At 40.6% G+C, this 25,850-nt stretch overlaps 1 protein-coding gene across 6 annotated transcripts in view; it reads left to right on the plus strand.

The window, feature by feature from the left end:
- Positions 1–25,850, plus strand: part of GLRA2 (glycine receptor alpha 2) — a 122,632-nt gene that overhangs the window by 71,460 nt on the left and 25,322 nt on the right. For 4 of the 6 annotated variants that reach the window (XM_038139992.1, XM_038139965.1, XM_038139956.1 and 1 more), the window contains exons 8-9: positions 22,601–22,750; positions 24,517–24,636. In XM_038139992.1, coding sequence (XP_037995920.1) covers positions 22,601–22,750; positions 24,517–24,636 — 270 coding nt within the window. The remainder of the gene's footprint in view (positions 1–22,600; positions 22,751–24,516; positions 24,637–25,850) is intronic. The other 2 variants (XM_038139982.1, XM_038139974.1) reach the window with 1 other exon arrangement.

Here is a 25,850-nt window from a genome sequence, read left to right on the forward strand (position 1 = left end):
AAGAGGTACTCTGGAAACAGAGTAGGTACAGATAGATACAGATACGGATGAGGAACTCCAGCCTTCCTTTGGCCAAGTGTTTTACGATTCAGGATACCCACTCCCAACCTGAGATATTAGAGCATGGCTCAGGTCTGGAAGCAGATGGATTATGAGGCTGTCCATACTCAATAGAGCTAACACACACTGCAAACATAGGCCTTCCACATTTACTCTTCTTATGTTTTCATACTGCAGGCTGCAATATATGCAGTCCTGTAGAGATAGAGTAACTATGGAAATAGAAGCAATGGGAGATACCTAAAACCCCTGGAGGTGCAGCAGGCCCAGGAAGTGTGTTAAACTGCTTGGAAAATCCTCTTCTAGCCCAGGCCTACTTGGCATGGTGAGCACACGCGCTTACAAAATGTCACCGTTTCACACCAGCCGGTTCCAAGAACCTGCATTCTCCCCGCGGCCCTGCAATTTTAAAACACTTGAAATGTATTTCTATTGTGTTTATCCTCTCCATTTTCACATCAAGGGAGCCTGACAGCAATTTGCTGTGGGGATGGGTCCTGTACAGAAACACTAGAAAATCACCTGCCATCTTTGTCAGCTCAGTGCATAACAGCCCCTCAGGCCAAGCACAGCTCGATGGTTCTTGCTCTCAACACAAGACAGAATTGTGGCTTGGCCACCTAAAGGTGTGTGTCCATAGAGTGGCTGTAGGTGCTGGCTGCACCCCTCAGCATTCAGCTTTTAATTTTTCAGTTTTAGGCCGTGTTAAAATAGGCAAGCGACCTGTACAACAATCTTGTCTCCTGGGAATGTGCCAACTGGCTTCTCTATACCATAGGTCTGAGCCAGAATTTTTTGAAGGGCCCTGTTCATTGTTGTTGGCAATGTCTCAGAAATAAAGGCACCTTGTTACAGGTGTCTTTACTCCAGAAACTGGTACTCTCAAAGTTGTAGTATGTACAAGGTATTTCTTTGCCTTCATTGACATTCAAACATGTTTCCCATTTTCACATAGGCAATAGTGTACTGATTAGTGTGGTCTCAAATGAATGTGTCAGTTTGAAACCTTATAACAGTCACAAGAGAAATGAGAGAAACACTTTGTGCGTGTTTTCTTGATTAGACATCAGTTTTTCTTTGTGGAGCCAAAAATCAAACTAGCTAATGCAATGCTCTGCTTGACTGAGCCTTCTGAGGAACTAAACATCCAGTATCATGTCAGCTAATTATGGTTAAATAGGTGACAGAGACAGAGTTCTTCTCAGTTAATGTTGAAAGTTATTGGCTACTCTGTTCAGTCAGGTTAGTCACACCATTAAATTGTGATAAACCAGGTTCCATTTTTGGGAAGTGTGCACGGCACACATGGATGTTCTCCAAATGATGGAGCTGACAGTCTGTCTCCTGTCAGAGCACAGTTATTGAGAAATAACTGGAAACTTGCTAGTTATTTTAATGTTTATCTGAAGTTGATAAAACATAACTGTGGCCAGTGCTGATCTTCTGGAATTTGACTAACATTTTGAGATACTTGCATAGATGGCCTTCCAGGGTCTGGTTATCTGTTAGGCACATAAAAGTCATGGCAGAGAAAGGCAGTGAGTAAACATGATATCCAGCAAAATTACATCATGTTAGCATGCGCAGATTTTAACTTCTTTTTTTAAATTCAGGATCAGAAGACAGTTAAAATGTCATGATTGAAGCAATAATTTCAGCAAGACATTTTTCAGGAAACAAAAAACAATGAATCAGTCTTTTAAAGAGTAAATAAGTTCTTCTTGCCCTTCTCAAGTTATGAATAACTAGTTTTGGCCTATTACTCTTATTTTTTTTGTGGAGATTATAGAGTTGTCATACTCTTTCTCTTCCCACAACTCACCCACATTGAATACATGGGTCATGCAAAAATGCTTACAAAAAATGCAAGAAACATCTTATAAAGCATTTGCAAATTATGTGCCAATGGCACCATCATTAATCTTTTAATTCAGCAGGTGTTCATGTAAAAAACGAAAGGAATAGAAGGCCTGCTGTGAATCTTAAAATTATTTCCCTTTTGTTAAAGAAACCAAAAAAAAGCTTTTATTTTGCCCATGAACTTTGGTATTTTTAAGGTTCTTTAATATGAGTGTTATAGATGCATAAAACTCTTTTTGAACACTACTTGATGGGCACTTTCTTAACATTTTCCCTACAGTAACATGAAGCTTGTTTCTTGGAAAGGATCCTTTCAAAATATGAGTGATTTAAAGATGGGAACAGAGCAAGTTTAAACCTGGAGCTGTCTGCTGTACTTTTCCACGAGACAACAAAATAGATGGTATCACTAAGGTTCAAGTTTGTCCTCCTCCACAGAGCAACAAAAGGGCAGGAATTTTCTAGTCTTCCATCACTATCTCACTAAAAAACCTGGCTTTATTTCTGGAACACTGCCAGCTACAATGAACGGGCCCTTAGAAAAATTCTGGGTCAGACCTGTGGTTTATAGAAGCCAGTTTGCACATACCCAGGAGACAAAATTGCTGTATGGGTTGCCCGCCTAGTTTGCTGTTGCCTGAAAGGGAAAAGCTGGATGCTGGGGTGGTGCAGCCAGTGCCTACAGCCACTTGCAGAAACTCTATAGACACCCTATAGCCACCCTACAGACATGTTATAGCCACCTACAGCCACCTACAGCCACCTGCAGACACTCTGTAGCCACCTACAGCCACCTAAAGCCACTTGCAGACACCCTAAAGCCACCTACAGATGCCCTATAGACAACCTATAGCCATCTACAGTCACCTACAGCCACCCTATAGACACCCTACAGCCACCTACAGCCCTCCTATGGACACACACCTTTAGGTGGCCAAGCCACAATTCTGTCTTGTGTTGAGAGCAAGAACCATCGAGCTGTGCTTGGCCTGAGGGGCTGTTATGCACTGAGCTGACAAAGATGGCGGGTGATTTTCTAGTGTTTCTGTACAGGACCCATCCCCACAGCAAATTGCTGTCAGGCTCCCTTGATGTGAAAATGGAGAGGATAAACACAATAGAAATACATTTCAAGTGTTTTAAAATTGCAGGGCCGCGGGGAGAATGCAGGTTCTTGGAACCGGCTGGTGTGAAACGGTGACATTTTGTAAGCGCATGTGCTCACCATGCCAAGTAGGCCTGGGCTAGAAGAGGATTTTCCAAGCAGTTTAACACACTTCCTGGGCCTGCTGCACCTCCAGGGAAGAAGAGTTTACAGGATCGTGGCTTATAAGCACATTTGCTCTGAGTGATGGATAAAAAGGGTGAATTGTGCGAGAGGTGAATCCTGTTTGCCCTCCTGATTGATTTGTATGCACATGGTGGAGAGAGTGTGTGGTCCTGCTCAAACCATGCTGCCTGGCTACTCTTTATACCCCGAGAACAGAGGACAGTTACTCAGTCTGCTAAGCACTGGACTTCGTTTTGGTACAGAGCAGAAGCTCAGGAATTATACTGTGCTCAAATGAGCTTGGGAGTGGCCAAATTATCCATGGTCAGTTCCTGTGTCTCCAAGATCAGGTGGTTTCCATGTTCCCATCCCTCTGTGTCTCAGAGCAAAGAGTATGAAGTGCACCAAGGCTTTCTTGTAGCTCAGAGATCATTATCCATAAATGCAGCGTTTGAAAGGGAAGGAGGCAGCTGGGGGCTGAGGAAGGTTAAACAGCATTTCTTCATTTGTGGTGCTGCTAAGACACAAAATATGCTTAGGGGTTTTAGCATGTTCTTGTGTTGTCCCAATATAGATTAAAAGGGATTCAAGCTCTTCATATCCTTTTGGCAGGGAAATTTTATGTTTTACATGGAAAATATAATGGTTTGAAATTTCATATTCATATGCAACTGTGAATTAAAAATCACTTATTGAAAAAATGTAAAATAATAATGTAGGGAAAACTGAAGTTACTTCAACATGTCAGAAGTCACCCTGCTGGCTTTGTTAGAATCTGTGGGGTCAGGTGCTGAGCGTTCCTCCTCTGCCCAAGCCTAGCCGTGTTTCCTTCTGGAGTGTGTGAGCTGTGAAGATGAAGTCCTGCAGTGCAGCTGGGCACTGACTCGAGGATTCAATGAGTGTTTGTGTGGAGACTGTGTGTTGCTGGAGACTTCAGCTGATTCCCATCTGCTGCAGATCAGGGGCTTCCTAGGGATGCTTCATGAGGCAGGTTACCATAGCACCAGGCTCCTCAGATGTAGCATTATCTTGTTTCACTTGTCTGAGCAGGACAAAAGAAGTGATGTGTATATTATGTTGCATTTCTCAAAGTAGTCATCTCTAGTCTTGCACAAAACAAAAAATCATGGACATTGTGCCATTGCTTAAGGATAGAAATTGAGAGAGGAGGTTCTGCCATTACTTGTAAACGACGATGAGTCTAGAAATGACATTGGCATTGATCGAAAGGGAACTTCAGTGAGCCAGAAAATGTAAGATCAGGAAAAGAAGCTACACCAGATTCTTATAAATTGCAGTTAACACATCTTTTCACACATGTGATTTCTGTCAGGCTCACAGAAGTTAAGGGAAAAATTTCTGCTGTGCTGGAGCCCAGTGAAGAAGAAAAGAAAAAAAAGCTTCTACCTGGCAGAAGAAATTTCTGTGACCATAAGGTCACTGGAAAACACAAATAAGTTTTGAAAATAGCCCTGTTTTGGAACTTTTTCTATTCTACCCCAGGTTTGTGACCACGATTTCACATTATATATATATATATATATATATATAAAATAAATGTTCCTGTAAAGGTTACAAATGGTATAAATGTTCATCACTACCCCTCATATGTTTCATATTAGGGGATCATAATCATACTATCCTGACTCCTTTTTTTTCTTCTCTTGAATTTCATTCTGATTTTAATGCAATGCATCTTAAACCCCACCAAACCCAACGAACTATAGAACCTGATGGTTTCAGTGTTGCTGTTTTAAGCATACTAATACATGAATCTGTGTAGCCAATGGATCAAGGACAGCTGGAGGCCAGGCTGGTGGCAGGGCCCACTGAAACACAGGTCACTGATCAAAGGTCCATGCAGGAGACCTGGCTGACCACAGCCTGTGTATGACACAGCCCAAACTGGGCTGGAGACTGGTCAGGGCAACCAGTCCCCACATCCCCAGAGCCCCTAGGGACCAAAGATATCTTCATTTTCCCTACCACATTTGCTACTGACCTTGCTTAAGAAGAGGCTTCGTTAAACAAACACTCTCAAAAGAATGGGCCAACATTTCAGCTGCAACTGAATGTTAGAAAGCAATGCTTCATTTGAACTTTTCTGCAGTAATCATTATTTCTGCAGCCATCAAAGCCAAGTAACAATGATCTATGAACAGCAGTTTAAGCCTTTGTCTCCTTAGAGAATCTAAGAAAGGCTTGTCACAGTTTGCTGTGGTCCCTCTAGCTGATTAAACAAAGCCTTCCTAGTGTGGGTTCTGAAACTTAAAAAAAACCCCTTAAAATAATCCACTGAAAGAATAATGGATACAATGTTAATTGCAGCATGACTATATTTGCTACAATTACACCAAGAAGGATTATCATTCAAATGCAAAATATGAGGCATGTATAACTGCAGAGTCATGACATATTGTGCATATCATGGTCCAAGCAACGGAATAGTATTTGACATTTGTCTGCCCATATCTTTATCTCTTTCCCTTTGCTTGTGCTCCTGTTTTATCAGATACCAGCTCTTTCTCTCGGTGTCTAGGATGAATCATCAGTGCAGAAAAATACTGATGTAGTCTTGATTTCTATAGCAAAATACTCCTTATCTAGGAACAAAGTGCGTGACAATGAATGCAACTTCTAAGGATGTATTGTATTTCTAAATATTATATATAAGCATATGTGTGGGAGGTGGCTTTGAAATTTAGACTACTCCATCAGAACAAAAAAGTCTGAGTAATGCTAAATGCATTCATGATGTTTCTTTTTTTTTCTTTTGTATTTTTTTTCTTTTTTTTTTTGTTTTGTTATCATTGTTTTTATCCTGCAGAGAAATTATTACTAAGGAACTGACTTCCATCTTGGTTGCAAAATTGATTATGTTCTACCCTTGGAACAATTTAAATTAGTTGTGCTGGGGGCCTGAAATAAAATGTTATTATAGCAGAAGAAATTCTCAAGGCTTCATGTCCTAAGCTAATAACAAGTCCTGTCAAATAAAGCCTATCCATCCCTTTTAGTCTAAACAAATACTCCAGTTTCAGTTTCAGAAAACATTTGCCATTTGAGCAAAATTGGTTTGGTTGTTAGGATGTTTTTAAGCAAAAGTAGGGACCAGCAAGGTTCCTTTCAAAAGGCAAAATCAATGGAATAAATGACATTAACATGTGCAACTGCAGTCTGGTGCATACGACAGTATTAAACATTTTTGCAATAAAAAGCCATCGGCCTGGAACAGCTCAGCTTTCTAAGCTGATAACATTTTAGTGAGAAAATAACTTTAATAATCCCTCTGAACATCATATGCATGCACAAATTATTAGATTAGACTGTCCTAGTTATTTGGTTATTACAAGGCTTCTGCAGGAATCACACCCAAGCCACAGGAAAACACCAATTAAAAAACTCCAGAGCCTGAAGATAGCATAATTACCAGAGGAAAATCAGTTATTAAACAATAATATTTAAAATAAATGGTGGTGTTGAAAGGCTTTTCCAAAATATGTTTTAATAATAAGTTTGTCTCTGTTAAGCCTTGGAGATAAATAGACTATCCAGTATAAAAACAGGAACTTCTCTTCCAATTAAAACACTGTTCACAGCAAGAAGGGGGACAGAGTGAATCAGGGAACCCTATGGCTTTGTAGTTTCTGAATTGAACCCCAAGTTAATTTAATTAGATTCTTCTTCCCTATATTTTTCTCTTCCCCTTCCTCCCCCCTTTCAATGCATGACCTGGTTTTTCAAATCAGTTTGGCCAGCAGGTATCCTTTATCATAATTCCCTCTCCAGTGGGCAGAAATGGATACTTCCAGAGAGCCTTCATCCCTATGGCCAATCAGCCTCTAAAGTGGATGGGTTGAAGTCTTCCCTGGAGCTCCCTGTCTGTTCAAATGGTGAACTGAATCCTCCATCTATCACTCACATGGCTGAGGACCTTTCCTCGGACAGCAGCTTGAACAGAGAGCAAATAACTTCCCAATCAAATAAAGTGTTTCTCCATTCTAGCCAGTGAGTGACAAGATACGAGAGGCAACTAAGGCATAGCTCTTTTTCTCCTCTTCATTGAAACAAAATTCAGGAGTTTTGCTTTCTTTTTTTTGTGCACAACAGTTCCCATTTGAGCTTTAAAACCCCTTCTATTCCCATCCTTTCTCGTGGCCTACTATTCATATTGTTGGAGGTAGAAGAGATGCACCAAAATCCTATTAGGCTTGGAAAGGCATTTAAGGTGTATTTCCCTCTTCCTTGATGAGTGCCGGTGCCACAGATCTTCCAAGAGAAAGATTGGCATGATTTCGTTTTGCTGTTCCTGCAGTTACTGTGGCATTTCTTCAAAGGGCCCAAGGCTGTCAGTATGTGCCTGGTGGACTCTGAATAAACTCCTGTGCACAGTCCTTAGATGTTCCTATTGTAGCTCCCAAATCATGTTTGACCCAGGTTGGAGCTAGGTACCTCCCTGCACATAGAAAGGGGGATTCTGGGCATGAGCAGAACTCAGCTGCCCAGAAAATGTCGAAGTTAAACAGTGAAGGACCTGCTGAACTTGAGTCATCTCCAGAGTTGAGCAGCAGCTGAACAAGGGCAAAGTGTTTGGACTTGAGCACTTAGATCTTTTCTGTATCTGTGATCAAAGGGACTGGATAGAGAGGAAAGATGAAACAAACACTTCCCTCCAGTTAATTTTTATCCCTTTGTACAGCTACAGGGTGAAAAAGAAAAGAGTAAACACTTGTGAGAACTGGATTGCTAAGGCCAAGAGGGGAACGTTGCTTGAGTCAAGTTGAAAGAAGGAGCATACTATGATACAGCAAATTACTTTACAGGCCATCAGACCTAATGCAGTCATGAGAATTCACCTGCCCTGTAAAAGTGGGTTATTTTCCTCAGGAAAGAGATTGTGAGGTTTATTGTAGCAATGGAAAATCAGTGCCAACACACCTGCTGCATGGCAACACCAGTGCCAAGAGGAATATTGACTTTCAGCCTTTCTGAAGATATATTGAGGAGTACTCAAAAAATAACAGCCTTCAGATAAGAATGCAGAGAGCTTCCCAAGAGCTCAGCAGATCCTCTTTGGAGACCATTCTGTGCAGCCAAACATGCAGGGCAGCTCTGACAGTATTCACTAAGGATAAGAAGCTTTTGCTTGATGATGCTCTGTGCACCCCTTCCTCTGGTAAAAGCACATTAATATTGGCTGAATGGCACTGATGGATTTTGATGGGATGTGCATGAAAATGAGTGTGGTGAGCATATTTGTTGAAGAACCAGGCCCTGCTTGTGGCTTTTTCTAAGCTCTTTTGCAGTTAGTGGGCAGCTGGGGATGTCAAACAGATGTGGATTTGTTAGAAACAGGAAGCTCTGTCAGCTCTGTTCCTTTGCTCCCCTCCCACCTTAACGCCACTTAAGGTAATTTGTACCTAGGACATGACCTTTGTGAGTAGGACTGAGTGGCTGCGATGCCCTTCCTCCTTGCTGCCCTCACAGCTCAGACTGAGCCTGGGCTGCTCTGGCACACTAAGCACGTTAAAAAAGCACACTTTAAATCATAATTTCCACACCTTAAAGTGTTTTTGTGTAGGAGTTTTCTGCACTTAAGCTTCCTGATATGCAATCGATCAAAGTCATGGCTCCTGAAATAACTTCAAGGTTCAAGGTATGCTTTAGGCAGAGTAAGTGCTGCAAAATTGGCAAATATGTTTACAACATAAACATTGTATTGACAACTTAAGCAAAAATCTCTCTTGCAGCTGCATGTGCTGAAACATCTCCTTTGCCCTCCCCTCACCTTACCCATGAGTGTGGCCTGCTCTGAAGAAACCTAAATCTGTTTTCTCTTCACTGCTTTTTATTATGTACAAAACCAAGCTGACAGCAACAGCCAAGAAGGAGCAGGCACTATTATTGCACATTTTTTCCCTGCCTATCTCTCATTCTTCTCCTGTTGTGTCCGGCAGTGATACAGATATGCATTTTTTGCAAAATGCCATTTGTAGAATGTTGGTGATGCAGAGTCTTCTCAGGAAAATTCTTCTGGGTTTAAGCAGTTCTGTTGAACAGTCAGCAATGTGGATTTGGGAAGGATGATCAGAAGTCTAAAACATGGATTAAGATTTCATTCAGAGCTCTGTCACTGGCTCCTGCTGAAAACCTGGGCAATATTCTTACCATATACACACCTTAATTTCCCTATTTGTAGAATATTTCCCTACATTGCAGATACCCATTGAGAAGCAGGCGGATTATCTTCTTTAAGACTTGTCGTTAAGATCTTTCAGAGGAAAGAGGCAGAGCAATACTCCTTTTTTTAAATACTTGTAATTTGAAATACTCCTTAGTCTTTGAGTCTCATTAGATGCAATCTACTCTCTGCTAACTTGTGATGTTCCATGCAAAACAGTTCTCTAATTTTCTTTTGTTTATTTTATTTTCTACCTCCACCATAATTGCAACTGATTAAATGTCAGTTCATGTGAGAAACATGTAACAGGGTTCACCAGCCAGGCAAGTACTTCCCCATAGCTCTAACATGATGGAGCAAGTGTAAATGAAATTTCTGACATCTATTAATAACTTATCAAACTGAAGGGGAGCTCTTAAATATAACATGAAGTGTGTCTCTTTGTATTTCTAGCCATGTGTGACTCTCCTCAGAAACTTAATGGGGGGTTTAGACTTATTAAGTGGTAGAATTTTTCAAAAGATTTGTTTATTTATACTGATGTGAATACTGGGCAATATGGCAATACAATCCAGGCTTCTGTACAGGACCAGCAGACTCTTCTTTTGATCTAAAAGGAGTCGAATCTGTGTAACATGTGCTGAGTCATAGTGGAAATGGAGGTTGTAATGACCACGTGGATATAAATGATGTAGGTGTGAATTCCTACATCTACGTTAGTAGCAGGAACATTGTATTCTTACAATGGTGTAAGAATATTTAGTGCTGGGAAGAAACCTGGAGGTGAGCTACTATTATCTTAGACTTACCAGTAAGGCAAATGCCCACAGAATGATTCAGGAAAGATACATGTTCATTTCCAATTAAGCAGATAGAATTCCTGGCTTAGGCAGTTTATTAAAATCTCCTGAAAGAGTTATAGTTTGACCCTGATCTTCATGACTTAAAATTCTGACCAATGTGTTTTCTGAGCTTCCTTAGAACTTCGAGAGAGAGAGAGACTGGGGGTGGGGTGGGGGGTAACATGACTCACTTCAAAGCTTTGTTCTTCTCCAGCTACTTATGGAACTGACGGGGGGAAAGCTATATAGGTTGTTATTTATATGTAGGCTGTTTTCTTCTCTTGCGTAGGCTGACTCGGTTTTGCAACTTCTTTTAAGTTACACAAGTCAGCTGAGCATGCCAGAATTGCCTGAGAATCAGAAAAACTGTTCCATTTTTCCCTTCCTCTCCCACCTCTGACATGTGCTGGGACCAGCCTGGGGAGCTTGGGATTGTGCAGTGACTATGCCAGGTGTCCCCAGAGTTGGAGGGACAGCAGAAAAGAGGCACTGGGGCACCAGGTCTGTGACTTTGCAAGAGAGACAATCCCAAGCCAGAGCTTTGAAGTGGATGTCCCTTTACATTCTTCTCACAATGAGGTGCCACAAGGGATTAAAAGTTTTAGCTGAACTTAAAAATTACCCATGTTTCATCAGAACATGAATAAAACAAGAAAAATTAATTTTTAATTATTTTTTTTTAATGAACAAAAGTCAGAGCAACTAGATAAGACTAAGCAGGGAGTGCAAAAGTTCATGCACAGCTCTCCTCCCACCTACTGTGTCCTCAATTACAGCCATCCCAATGATTTTAAGTGACAGAAATCTCAGTTTGGTCCCCTCTGGGCTTTCAGGAAATTATTTTGGTCATCATCTCTGAGAGTTTCTCAGTGCAGTTTCTCCAGATCCCATATCATTAAGGCTTTTGAGCTTTCTCTGTTTGAGCAGGATTAGCACTTCCCCAAGGATGCAGAAGTCTCTCCTCCTTGTAGGTTGTTCAGCCTCATCTATTTACTGTTTTACAGACACAGTATATGACACAAACTAGGAATACACACACACAAACATACACACAAAGAGAAGTAAAGGGACTATACCATCAGTTATACATTTGCAAATAGAAATAGGCAAACCAGAAGTTATCTGGTCCTTACTTCCTGCACAGATGAGCAGTCTTCACTGTGAATCTTCACTGAGCAGTGGTGATATCCTCAGTAGCTCCCTCCAGGATTGTTAGCTCCCTCCTGGTTGTCTCCAGCCTTTTCATAAGGTGAGCATTCCCGTGTCAGTATCATGAAGCCATTCTGGCAGCAAGATTTTGCTTGCCACAGAGCAACAGAGTTCAACAAGCCTTGAGCATGTGATATCAGAGTGGCCTGGAAACCATTCCCTTTCCTTGTGCTGCAGTGCTTTGAACCTCGAGGGCCATCCAGCAGCCTGTCTGAGAGGTGCCTGTGCTGTCCTTCAAAGAGCTCTCCATCTGTGCTCCAGACTGCTTCTGCCACTGCCACGGAGTGCTGTGGGTGCTGCTGCTGCTCAGTGGTGTGGGGTTGCTTGGAGAGTCTCTGGCTACTTTAACTACAGCTGCAGACTGCAGAACCAGTGTAGCCACCACGGCTTTAGAAAAGGGACGAGGAAAAAGGAGCAGTTTGTAGGAGTAAACACTGGCCTTCAGGCTAAGCAATCAAATAAACTTCAGAAAAGAATTTTCCTGTTATGAAAGTCCAGTACTTTGGCTCAAAGTTAAGTTGACAAGTGAATGTAGATGTGCTCCATACATGAGACTGCATGGCTAAAAGGCTTCTGCACAAACATCTTCCAGTGAGAAGCGATGGTGTTCTTGGTTATGGCTTTGATTATATATTTGTACTGAGTTCCCAACTATTGTGACTCAAAATGATTTCACTCAGCCTGAGTGAAACATGTGATGACACTGTTTTGAACAAAGCTCTTGGTATCAGAGTCCTGGAGACAGTTTTACATTACAGCATGAGTCAGAAAGTTCTCAGATTTATAGCTCAGGTGAAAATGAAATTATGTGAAAAACATGATAACTGCAAACAAAACCTTAGTACAAGACTCTGCTTGGAAGGAAAGGCTCAGAATTTGGGACAAGAAATTTTTACTCTAAATCAGCAGAGTTTTGTTTTTGTCCTTTGAATCACTGAGGAGACAATTGTGCAGCAGCCCACCAAGTTATTGCCATAATCAAAATATGCATCAGAAAATGAGCATGAAAGGTGACTGTCTCTTCTGTGCTTAAGTAGCCTTGTGAGTCCTTGTAGGTGTTCCTGCTGGTTCCACATGAACACAAAAAAGGGAGCCTGCAATGATGAGTTCCTCTGCAGGTTTCTCCTGCTGCCTTTTTTTTTTTTTTTTTTTTTTTTCTTATTTTCTTTTTTTCTTTTTCTCCAGGGTTGGTCTTCCACAAAGGGATTGAAAGCACAACATAACAATATAAATTGATCAGCTATCTCTGGCTGGAAAAGACAGGGAGATCTTGATTAGGAAGTACTACAGAAAAGGGGATAAAAAGATCACAACATTTCAGAGAATATGAATAGGAAAAACAGGGAAGAAGGTTCAGGCCAGTAGTTTCAAACTGTGCAGGTCTGTGCACCACAAAGCCTGGTGCTCCAGGAGCCCTCAGGCCCAGAGTTTTCTCCAAAAGAGGTGGTGCAGGTGGCTGGTCTGTAGCTGGTTAGTGGGACCCAAGAGTGGGTCAGGCAGGTGCTTGGTTGGGAGAGTCCATGGGAAAGTATGGATCCCTCAGCTTCTTCCACCATCTGAAGTGAGGAGAAAAACAGAGGTCTGGGCATCCAACCTTGTTTCACCACAGGCAGTGTTGATCCCAGGTCCTGGGCCCACAGGCTCAAGCTGATTTGGGTGTGTGATAGGCACATTTACATGCGCCAGTGCCGATCCCTCTAGGATATGGAAACTGATTCAGTTAAATTAAAAAAATAAATCTTTGCATGAATCTTGCTAAATGCTGCTGTTCATTCCCCTTTATATGAATTCCATTTCCCTTCCTCTAACCTGCCCTCTTTATCCCATTTTCTTTCTTTGTGTTTATTAATAGTCAGACCATCAATTTCATTCAACGTACATTCTCACCTTTGCCATATTCTATTATTCCCATTATACATCCTCTTTCAATTCTGCATTTCCTTAAGTGCTTTACTGTACATGAAATGTGACTCACACTTACATTTGGAATTGGACCATGTTATCCTGCCAAACCATTTTCTTTGACATCAGCTCAGCTTCAAGATCTGTTTTACAGATGTTTTTATTTTTAATTTTAAAACTTTTTTTCAAAGATAGAAAGAGAAGAAATATAAAAAGACCAAAGAATTTTCAGACTGTATATACAGATCTATTTATTATACCATTATTGTCAGTTACAAATTGCTTAAATTATCCAAATACAAAGCATTTTTCCCTTTCCAGTTGAATCAGATGAAAGAAGCAATTGAGAATCCAGAGCCAGAAGATATGCTAGATAAGAATGATAAGTGGCTCAGTAATAGTAAGTAACTGATCAAGTAATAGTCAAGAAAGAAGCATGTGGAGTTACTGAGTAATGTAACAACCCACCCATTCTCAGATTTTTTTTTAGTGTAATCTTATATTTATTATTGATAAGGCAATTTTCCCTGACCAAGGCTTGCTCTGATTTTCCCATCTCTAATCTAGAGAGACTAGCACTCATAAAAATAAACAAATGCCTTTTCCCACCAGATTACATTGCTGAAAGTCCTAGGAAATCCAGAATTTAGGAGTATGATCTTAGAGAAGAATTAGAAAGTTAACTCTCTTTTCACAAACAGCAGAGACCAAAAGTGGAAGAAAAAAAGCCATATTGCCCTAGGCATCCTTTTATCATTTTAGGTTTTTGTTGTTTGGTTCAGTGAATTGGATCACTTTTAGTGGTTCACTTAGTTGTGACTACAACAGGAAATACAGCCCAGAGAAGATGTTGTAGAATGTTCTGAAGTCAGGTGAGATTTAACACAATTTTGGTGCTATCTAATGAAGACATAACACCTGAGCATGTATGTATAGCTGCACATGTTCTTAGTATTGATCACAGTAGCTGCCCTGCCATACTCCACTTCTGTGGTCCTTACCTGCTTTACTTGGAGGGAGAAGATTTGTTCCTATTGCTACAAAAATGAAATCCTGAGTTGTTATTTGATAACAGTCATGCACTGAGTCAGTTAACTCTTCAAAGGTCAGTGAGTAATGCAATTTGGTGCAATTCTTCCTAACTGAATGGCAGAGGTAATAACTGAACCTGCATGGCTGTGGCTGAGCTGAATGAAGATTACTTTTCACCTGAGGCAACTAAAGAACTTTTGGATCTACAAACAAAAGGAGTTTTCTAAAGCTGAGTTAACAAAAAAAAAAAAAAGAATCAGAAAAGCATAATCACAGCAGGAAAGCTGGCCTTACAGAAGTAGGCACTCTGCTGTGCTCAGATACATACCACTTTGAATCCTGATTTCAAGTGAATCTTAAATATAAATGCTTCTTTGGTCAATATCAGCATTTGACTCTATGAATTTAATGACATTGTTCAAAGATCAGGCCAGTGGTTCTTGCTAGCAAACATGCAATCTTTCTCAGTTTTTTCTCCTCATTTTTATCCAACCTCTCATCTGCTGAAAAATTTACCCCTTAGAGTCCAGATATTCAAGTGAGCATTTAATGACATTAAAGAAATATTATCTGTTGATTTCACTGGGAAGGTAGAGCAAAATCTCGTTGTAAACAAGACCCAAGACTGACATTGTCATCTATCTGCAAGGGCTGACAGGATATGTTTTTACCAGTGTCTTAATGCAGCCACAAATAATTCTCAATTTGCACTGAGCTCAGCTCATGTGTGGGGGTGTTTCTGTGTGATAAATATCTTTCAATTACTTAGCAATAAGAAGCTGCTTCCTTGTAGCAGAGACATCAATCCTTATTTGTCACCTTTGTAAACCGATCACCATGGCTGCACCAATCTGTTGATTACTTTCTTTGGTTCATACACGAGAACATTACAAATATTGGTATTATTTATTTTATTTCTGCCAATATCTTGCTGCATTTACAAGCCAAATGAAGGGCTCTGAGATGTGCTATGATGGTAGGGCTGTGGTAACCTGTGGGGGCCATGTGAGCGCAGAATCCTAGGGTTTTTGTGGAGTTTTTGTGGGGCAGGAATATTTCTTCTCCCTTTGAGTGTAGAAAGCTTTATTAGAAATCTGGTTGGTTTTCAAGGGATGAAACAATACTTAATCAACTGGTTGTAAGTGCTTATTCAAGACCAGCTTCTTGAAGACAGAAGAAGACTAAGCATACAAAGTGAGACCAAGGAAAAGAGAAAAGATGTGCAGAATACAGGGGATGAAAAGCTGATGTTTGGTGTTGCAGGTTTATTCCTGTGACAGCTGAAGCACAGACTGTGGGTGTTGCTGGCCTCTCTGAAGTCTGACCAAGCAGGCATTGGGTGGTGTGAGGGGCCTCTTGGTCTCCAACACTGCTGCAGAGCATGCACTTGTTGGCCAGCTCAGCCATAATCTTTTCACCAAGAGGGCAGAGAGACACAACCAGGCTGAAGAGTTGCAAGAGCCACAAATTGCTATTTACACACAGTGTTAAAGATGTGTCTGAGCTGGTGGGAGACATGTCCCCAGCCTGTTCCTCCCCAGTGTTTTTCATGATCAGGGCAATGAGAAAAGTCAGCAGTGCCCGGGTGCATGCCAAAGTCATAATAAACAATAAGTAGAGAAAATTGCACTTTTCCCCTCTCATTTCTCTAGAGTTTCAATCTGTTTCCACTGGGGGCTAAGGCTCTGCTCAATCTCAGTTGCACTCTACCATAGTTTACAAGGCATGAACTCAACACAATTCTTGGCGGGGCCACCAGAACCTCCAGTCTCCAAATAATTTAGCATTTCAGTTCTATACTGTGTTAACTATTTCTACAGGGGCCTGAGCTGGGCTTGAACTCCTGAGATATGAGACATTTCCAGACATTATTATCATCTTAGAAGTGTTACAACATGCAGTTGACTATCAATTTGTAAAAGTGGGCTTTTGACCCTGGTTATAATTTCAGTTTGTCTGGCTTGGTGCTCGTTGGCAGAGGTCAGCCTGTCCCTGCATCATCAATGCACAAGAAAATCTCAGCGTTTGCTCCCAAGCTGAGCACCAGCACCATTTTCTGTCCAAATCACAAGCCTTTGCTTTCTCAGCTGTGACCTGCTCTGTTAGAAAAAGTGTCTTAAGCTATCACTCAGACTTCTTTTTCTTTGTCTGCAAAATAGTCATACTATTTTTAGAGAAGTTGAGGGCTTTTGAATCACAGAATCACAAAATGGGTAAGACTGGAAGGGACCACAGTGGGTCATCTGGTTCAAGCTCCCTGCTCAAGCACGATGAAGTGGAAATGCTGCATCCTGTCTTAAAATTTACGCTACAGAAAGAATGAATTCTCACAAATTGGAAACACAAGGCGACTACATCATATGATTGCACAAAATGACACATGATGAGAATGCCAATACTTCACATGGCCTTGGGAAAAAAGCCTAAGTCGTATTGGCTTCACCAATCTGCAAACTGATTTTGTATTCATGGCATTACATTTTTCAAAGATGGAAATACACCATTGGGAAGGAAGATCATAATGTGTCAATAGACACTGCCTATGCTAAAAAAGAAATATTTTATTGCTTTTCTAAAGTGGCTTTACCTAGAAGACAAGTTTACTCTTTTTTTTTTTTTTTTTTTTTTTTTTAATTCCTGCAGTTTCTTGGGGTCCAGCCCCACTCTGAAGTTGGGGAGCATCTTGCTTTCTCTCTTCAGTGGGAATTGGATGGAACTGGCACAGAGGTAGCTGTGACCACTCACAAACCAGCCTGTATTTTTGGCATCTTGACTTGGTTATAACAACAAAAACAGCTAGTAGGCCTACTAGTGAATGTTGTTACAAGCCTGTGATCACCTCTTCTGGCCCCTGCCCAGGGGGCTCTCTGAACATCTTTGGAAATACCTTAACTCGCTGATCTTCTTCGAAGACTTGAAGAAAATTTTCCTTTATCTTTGAAGGAAAAACAAACCATAAACATTTCCCATACATTTCCTGGCTTGAATGCAGTCAGCATTTATTTCTGCATCAGCAGTGAGTGGGAGGTTTAGCATCTCATGACTTGGCAGAACCAGCAATAGAAATAGAGCAAAAATGTTTGGATGAATAGTTTATTCACTAAAAAAAAAGGCAATTTTGGGTGGCTGGAACAACTTGTGAATCCTTGCTGAGCAAGGTGGACACTTTCATATGGAATCTAAATAATAGAGAGAGGTTAGTAGTATCTTTTTTCACCCCGTTTAAATTAAAAATTTCTTGCTAGTTTCTTGTTTTGTTTTGAAAATTGCCCACTTTTCATTTAAAGTAGCTTTTGTTTCAGTTTTGATTTAAAATGATACTTTGTTCTATTTCCACCTTCCTCGTCTGAAAAATTCTTCGAAACCTTTGTCTCCAAGAGTTTATTTTCATGCATGGGAGAAGTTAATTTCATAGTAGCTGAAAATTTTATTCGTTAAAAAACCTTGCCTAGAATATGGCGTTGTGTAAAAACAGAAGTTTGTGGCTTCATATCTCAAGTAAAAGCTATTTTTCATAGATTCTACCTACCAAAATAAATGAATATATGTTTTGTAATACAAACAAAGTACCTTTCACTGCATGTTGAAGTTATTTTCACAGTTCAGAACCCTGGGAGTGGGTGGATGTGTCTTTATTTCCATTTTACACTCGTTTGAGAGAAGCAGAGAGTTAAAGCAGTTGTCTGGATTCTCATGAGACTGGCATTGTAGCAAAAACAGAACTCATATTTGGGTTGATTCAAAAACGTCAACAAATGACAGCTGCTGAGCTGCAGGACCCATGACCATGTTTTCCCCGGGATTCTCTCCACACAGGCGCTCTTCATTCTGGTGGTGACACGCGGCACTGGGCCGAAAGGGGCCTGAGAGCTGTGGGAGAGTCATGGTGACAAAATAAAAAGAGTTTGAGAACTGGAAGGTTTAATCCCCTCAAGTCCTTCCCAAACAGTGTAATTCTCCTTGTACTTTTATTTCCAGGAACTTCACTGGGGTCATTGGTGCTACAGCAGTGTATGGAGAACAAGCTGGTCTTTTTTTATCTAGTGGGTATGGCCAAATAACAAATGAGGAAAATTATGAAGGGAAAGAAGCAGCTTTGTCACATTTACTATACTTAGCCTTACCATACTTGGCTCTTGATGCAGACAGCTCTAATTCAGAAAAAGTTCCCTCATTAGCTGGCCCTAAAACATTTACAAAGCATCTGAATAATTGATTTAATTTATGGTTTTATTGGTGGGAGCCATTAAATCCCCTCCTCCCAAACAGCATTAGGGAGGAAGCTTGGCAACATGCAGTAAAAAATGGAGCAGCTATTTAAAGAAAGAAAAGGACAAGAAAATCTTATTGAGCTTTCTGAACAAGATAACACTGAACAAGGCAGAGTTTCCAAATATCCACTTCTAAAAGTATTTTATAGTAAATGGAGCCAGTGTACTGTTAATGTTACAGGCTTTTCAGTGGAAGTTTTACAAGGTCTACCTTTGAAACAACCCCACTTATTTTTTATTTTATGCATGCTAACTTAATAATGTGAACTTGGAATTTGTATTGTTGCTGGATTCTGTGCTGCAAGTGAAGTTACGGGAGAGGTGGCAAATGCTGAGGTAACAGTCTCTATTACATAAGGCTCATGTGGGGTCATTTCTATTATTCTGCTCTGCTCTGATTAGGATTACATCAAGGTATTGGCTAACAGAAATAAGTCATAGGCTTTATCTAGCCCAAGTTAGTGTATATCAAACATACATGTATACCTGAAATAGCCTTCCCGAACTCCAGTCTTGGTCAAAAAGGAGAGACTGGCATTTTTAGGGTACAGTTTATTTGACTATAGTGTAAGATCTATGTTCCACTTAAAATAATTTTGTCCTAAAATTGCTTGTGTAGCAGTCTGAATTGCTGCTAGCATAGTCCAGGGTAAGGGAGCAAAATGGACCTTTGCATAATATCCACAGATGTTTTATTCAGCTGCACGGTGAGATGTTCAGGTCCCAGCAGCCACACATGGAGGGTCCAGCTTTCCCCCTGCAGGGGTCTGGGGGCTAAGCCTGGTCTTGGGGCAGTACAAAGATGAGGGCCAATCAGGGAATAGGGAAGGAGTGGCTCAGGGACATAGGAACAGACAGGAGTAGGGGAAGGAGCCAATGGGGTCTAACAGCTTTTTGAGGGAAGATTCTTGTGTCTCCCTAGACCAGGGAATGTCCCCCCAGGGTCTCCACATGCTTGTTTCTTAGCATTAATTGAAAAAAATCCCCACATGTACATAGTGCTTTTTAAGTCAGGTGAGAAGAAACCTCCAACAAAAAAATCAGTCAGCACTGTCCTACATGTACCTGGCAGTGAGTATGGAGCATGAAGCGTGAGCATGGTAGTTAAGGAAGCTGGAGAGAGAGGCCGATGCTATAAGCCTTTAAGTTGAACAAACATATGCATTTTAATTCTTTACTATGATCTGGGAGAAAACCCCCTAGCTCATAGCATTGGTTTTGAGTTTGATGGAACAACCTGCCTGAACAATGACGTGAGTACGCTTTCATGATTTACTCAGTTTTGCAGACTCCAGCTTCTCTGAGTGTGTCAGAAAATTCCATAGGTTTTTAGGCTTTGGGCAGCGCAATTCTGTATATACTGAGGGTTCATAGGTAAGCTACATAAATTGATTTGAAAACAAAGGTGCCGGCTTTTACTCATTGCAGGATTTTACCGTTTATTTATTTTTAGTATGGTGCTGGAAGCAATTGCTTTCTGTTTTCTCATTTAAAGCTGTGCCATGGTGTGGCACTGGCCAAACAATGGAACAAGCTATGTATCTGCCAAGGATATCGTGATTCTCTGATTCCAGCCCAGCGGGCTGGAGTTAAAATAATCCAGCTGGCTCAGCAGCTATGTGGATGCCATTTATGGTAGCACAGTATAAGTGGCAGGACGAATAACTCAGGGCTTCCTTTTTCATTTTGCTTTCTCTGCTTTAGCCCCACCAGGACAGGATTTGCACAGTCAGAAATGCTGATTCTTCTGACTTCAGCTCCTTGTATTGTGCTGTCTCTGACAGCACAGTCCAGCTGTTTATTCATGTTTAATACATCTCCTAAGGGCATTTGTAAAGGAAACAAACTGCCCCTTTAAGAAAAGCAGCTAACAACCTAATCTCAGCTGCATTTTACACAAATTATGGTGACTTGATTCCTACTGTGCCTCAGCCTGTGGCACAGAGCGTCTGGGACGCTGTCGAGTTTTCTCTGGTTTTCACAGCTGCTCAGAAAAGATGTAACTTGTACAATTTTTTATATGTGGGGGAGTGAACTACATACCTGCTGTGTATGTAATTGAAAGGAACAGATTCATGGTGTCCCCTCAGCCTGCTACATGTCAGCCTGTGTGAGCTGCATGGTGGGCATTGCCACGTGGAGCTGCACTGCTGCAACAGAAAGGCATGTTCCTCTGATGCAGGCTGAATAACAGTGATTGGCTCCTCTAAAATGTCATTCTCAATGTTCAGGATCTGCAGGATGAAGCTCTGTATCCTTTCTGTTCTGCTTTAAATGCCAGTTCCTCTGCTCATATTGCTTTCTCAAGCACATAGTGCAGTATATTCCATTTGACATTAACAAAAGATCTTTTATGGACTTTGAAAAATCATGCTATTCAAGCACATGGCAAATAGGAGCAAAACCTATTTGCACCTAAAGGTGCAATTTACACCTAGAGGTGTGATTCCTTCCATCACAGAATGGTTGTCCAGCCAGGAGAGTGAGGTCATTTTGAATAGTATGCAAAGGATAGAAGTGGAGTTTTCCAAGGTGGAGATTTGATCTCCTTAACATTGTCAGGAACACAACATCCTTTTCTGCTGCCTTTTCAGACCACTATACGTTTTGACTGCAATGAAATGCTTTGCCTGCAGTTATTATCTAAATGTTTATAACATTTTGGGGTTTAGGTACAATCCATTTTGCTTATCTTGATTCATCTGTATGGGGTGCCATGGGTTCTGTCAAACTGAGGTGACCTTGAGTATCTGAGACATCTCCAGGGCACTGGTTAATGTGGGAGGCTGAAGATTTGTGCTCTGCTGAATTAGCAAATGGATGCTAGGTACATAATGTGTCAATTTGTGATGCTGTTATTTAGACAACTGTGTAAAGCCCCAGGTGCCTCTGCCTACAGAGGTGTTCTAAGCTCCTCCTTACAGACATGTGAAGAAGAAACTCTATTTGGGTGTTATTAATCTCATTGGAGAGAAGACGTAAAACAGTTCAAATGCCTTGCATCCTAGATATGCCCATTTTTCTTCATTCCTTGATTTATTTATGTCAAAGTAGTTTATGCAACTAGCTCACGTGTACGGCGTAGACATTAAGTCAGATCATTGTAATTCCACTCAGGAGGTAATACCTGATAAACAAAAGAGACAACCTGCTGTTACCTAATCATAAGATCTCTGCTTAAAAACTGCAAGACTACAAAGAAAGGCAGAGACCAAACACCTATGGAGAATCTACCTTTGATATGCATAGTGTGTAGCTCATTAATTGGCTACTGTTCAGCCCAGGGTGGGTAATATGATAAACATCTTGTGACATTGCAGAGCTGTAATATATGTGATTTTACTGTGGACCAGTCAATTCAAATCAGAATAGATTTTTACTAGAACAGAGGCAGCTGGTATTTGGGTATTTTTAGTAGATAGTATCTATGAAGATTTATTTTTCTTATAGAGATGTTGAGTAAAGGTCTCAGGCAACTAAGATGGAATATTTAATTGGTAAAGTTGTATCAGCCAATACAAAGGAATATCCTGAGTTTACTTTGATGTTGTGGATACCAAATATAGCTAATTAAGCATTATGGTAATTGGTTCATAAAAATTTTAAAAGGTGAAACCTAAGAAATTTCTACAATTGTTTTTCAGTAGGTTTTTTATTATATCTTGTATTTTTATTAATTTTTCCAAACTTTGATGGCAATGATAGGAACACTTGTATTTTGTTAAAGTAACCCTGATCTTTCTCTAAAGGCAATAGCTCATTTGTGTATTCTTTATGGACACTCATTTTCATTAGTAGTTGAATTATGCATTTTTTATCAGCCAATGAGCTAACAAATCAAAACACAGAATAAGAAAAACCCACCTCATGGAACTCATGCTGTGCAAAAAAATGTGTTTATTTTTTTCACATCGATATCCTCAGCTTAGGAAGTAGTTTGGGATATAACATGCTGTGTCCTATTTCTTTCTAGGTCTCCTATGTAAAAGCTATCGATATTTGGATGGCTGTGTGTCTTCTCTTTGTCTTTGCTGCTTTGCTGGAATATGCAGCAGTCAACTTTGTGTCACGGCAGCACAAAGAGTTTCTGAGGCTTCGGAGAAGGCAAAGAAGACAAAACAAGGTACAGCTGCTCTCTGCCTGGGGTGTCTGAATGTGCCCTGACAACCCTGCTCATGTGCAGGGGATTTCTTACCTCACTTCTTGCCCTTACAGGAGAGTCTTTTTCTAAAGTTTCCTTTTGAGTGATTTACTCCTTGATAAAGAGCTCATAGTTGGCTGCTGGGTTTATTTGCAGTATATTAAGTTATCAACAAATGTCAGTAATTGGTCACCAATTCCAAGAATTTTCTTCTCTTCGTGCAACTGCTGAGGTAGCCGGACAAATACTGTGCTACTACGTGGCACCACCAGTGGATAAGGAACTGTTGGATGCAATGACACAGATAGAGGAATTATATTATCCAGGTGTGCTGTCATCAGAACATGCCTGAGATCTGTCTTTTCTAGTGCTGCCCTAGCGATGCTAAAATGGGAGATTCCCTAGGATAGCCCATTGCAATGATCTGCAGTTCTGCCCTGACTTTTACACCACTAGCAGCTGGTATCTTTCCCAGCTGAAACCAGGAAACATGGCCATTTTAAAAAGGGAGAAGGATTAGGAGAATTTCCTCTCTGGATTCTGTCATTTCACAGTTTGTGATTGACGCAAACTTCAAATTTTTAGCAAAAGACCTCTTTGTGAGTGTCACTACCACATAATTTTATGCCAGTGACTGACATATAGAAGAGGGGATTGTTTGTAACCTAGATGTCTGTCTAGAAATAATTTTAGGAAGACTGTCCATCTGTCCTGGGTTGTTTTATTGTTTTATTTTCCAGTAAATGGGAAGACAAGAGTAGACTTTAAATTGAGTTTTATTCAAGTCATGATCATTCACATGTCTAGAGAATCTGGAACTATAAACTCTACATATATATTTGCTAGGTGAAGTAAATATTTGCTTGAGCTGCATGAGTGCTTCAAGCCACAAATAATGGTTTCTTTTACAAGAGGGATGACAACAAAGGCACAGGGCATTTGTGTTTTGACAGGTCTGTCTAATAAATGTTCTGCAGCTAATGTAATATTTGATGGATACTCTGGGAAGAAAGCGTTCTCTAGTTTAATATTATTGTCAGATGAATTGAGATTCCACTGAAGATTAGATTACAGGAGAGAGCAGAGATGCTTGCCTGTCTACAGGCCGCACGCACTGCCACTGGAAGCCTTTGTTTTCCAACCCAGCATGGCAGCATCAGAATCTTCTGTATGGCATCTGTAATTTCATTTTTGGATGCAAGATCTGTTTTAGAGCTGAACAAGTAGCCATCCTTGGTAAGTAACAGTATCTAGTGACATTACTCAAGTTTATGAGATTTTGGACTATGGAAGTGGTCATTCATCTGCTTTGCAAACTATTATTTTGGTGACTGTGAAAAGAAAGTTATTTAAAACCAAATCATCAGAAGACTTGTTTTTATCCTACACAGATTCTTTGCAAAATAGGTAACAACATGATTAAATACAAGGAAATATGCAAATGAGTAAGCGAGACCTATCCATTTGCATAGGCTTGCTTTTTTCCTATGAATCTGGTTGCACAACTTTCAAAATGTTACTAAGGCAGTTTCTTTAGGAGGTATTTTCTGCATCTCTGTACTTGATTTTGTCTCTCACAATTTTCTCAGTTTATTTTGCCTTGAAAGTGATTCTCATTGTTTTGCATGATGGTCTTCTCTAACCAAGCCATTCTTCTCTTTGCCTGTTGTGTGTGTGTGTGTCGTCATGCTGCTGCTGTGGTATTTCCATTCGTGCTGCTGCTATCTATGCTGACACTCTGGGGACAGGCACAGACTGTGGCTGTTGGGAATGAGAGCGTTGAGTCCGTGCGGCGCATGAATGGCTTGCGGAGCAAAGAGTCATCAGCTTACGGGACAGTGAATCAGATCGGCAATTCAAGTTTGAGGGTAAAGCTGTAGTGAGAAAGAGAAAGCAAGAGAGTTTTAGTATGTGCAACGATGCCATAAGTCAGCAAAATGGACCATTTTGGTTGGCATCACTAGCAGTCTCTCTTGCATTCTCTTTGCTAAATGCCCCCACAAAATGCACAATACTGTCCCCAGCATGAACAGCAGTTTCATGTTGTACATTCTTATGGCCCACCCTGATGCTTGCTTTTTACTGTGGCTGGGCTGTGCCACCCCTATTCCAGACCTCTTAAGGAAAGCGCGTGCATGTTCAGCAGCTTGGTCTTGTGTAAAGACAGAGTGAATGGGGTGGGGGGGAGAGGGCCATAGGAAATGCCTTGAGACAGTAAATCCCACATTGCGTCATCTTTCAGATGAGCGTGTTCCAACAGAATGTGGTATGTATAACAAAATGGGTTGTTTTTTTGCTGTGGTATTTATTCCTGAACTGCCAACCTGCAGCCTTCCTCATCGTGATGTCCTGAGCCCTGCTTAGTGGAGTATGAATAGCTATGAATGAAAGAAATATTTCCTTGGTTTCTTTTTATTTGCTTGGAGAAGAGCCATGAAGTTGAAATCTTTGACGCAGTGTAACGTAGCAGATCAGAAGCAATATGATAGCAGCTGATGCATCCAGATTAGGGGTGAGTTGTGGAGGTAATAAAATCAATGATGGAGAAAGAAACAAGCTTAGTGTGCTGCTCACTGCTTACTACTAGAGGCTGAGGAATGAAATATGTTCATTTAAATAAAATGGGACTGGGGTTTTAATCTTTCAGGACTTGATTTCCCAGAACAAAAACATTGTCTGAGCCACTCTTGAGCTATAAAGGGCTTCCAGCTTTGATCAGGCTCTGTAAAGTTGTGTTATTGTAAAATGCAGATGAATTCAGTGAATTTTGTACACTGTAAAGGGACTTAGTAGCTTACAAAATCAAAGCAAAACCCACAGTTCATATTACACAGCAAAATTAAGATAGTGGTTTTACAATGCAATAAATCATTCACTTTCAGAGCCACAACATCAAGCAGTAGAAGAGAGCCTTACTTTCTGGATACTTTCTATTGCAGAACTAATCATATTTACATATATACAAAAACTGAATATAAAAAGAAAAAAAAATCAGGGGCTCTCTGGGAGATATGACCAGTATGAGTATGCTGCCACGGAAAAGCTGATGCAGACAACTAAAAAAGTAGTCCAAGTAAAAACT

This window comes from Motacilla alba, chromosome 1, assembly GCF_015832195.1.
Source record: "Motacilla alba alba isolate MOTALB_02 chromosome 1, Motacilla_alba_V1.0_pri, whole genome shotgun sequence".
NCBI classification, from domain to species: domain Eukaryota; kingdom Metazoa; phylum Chordata; class Aves; order Passeriformes; family Motacillidae; genus Motacilla; species Motacilla alba.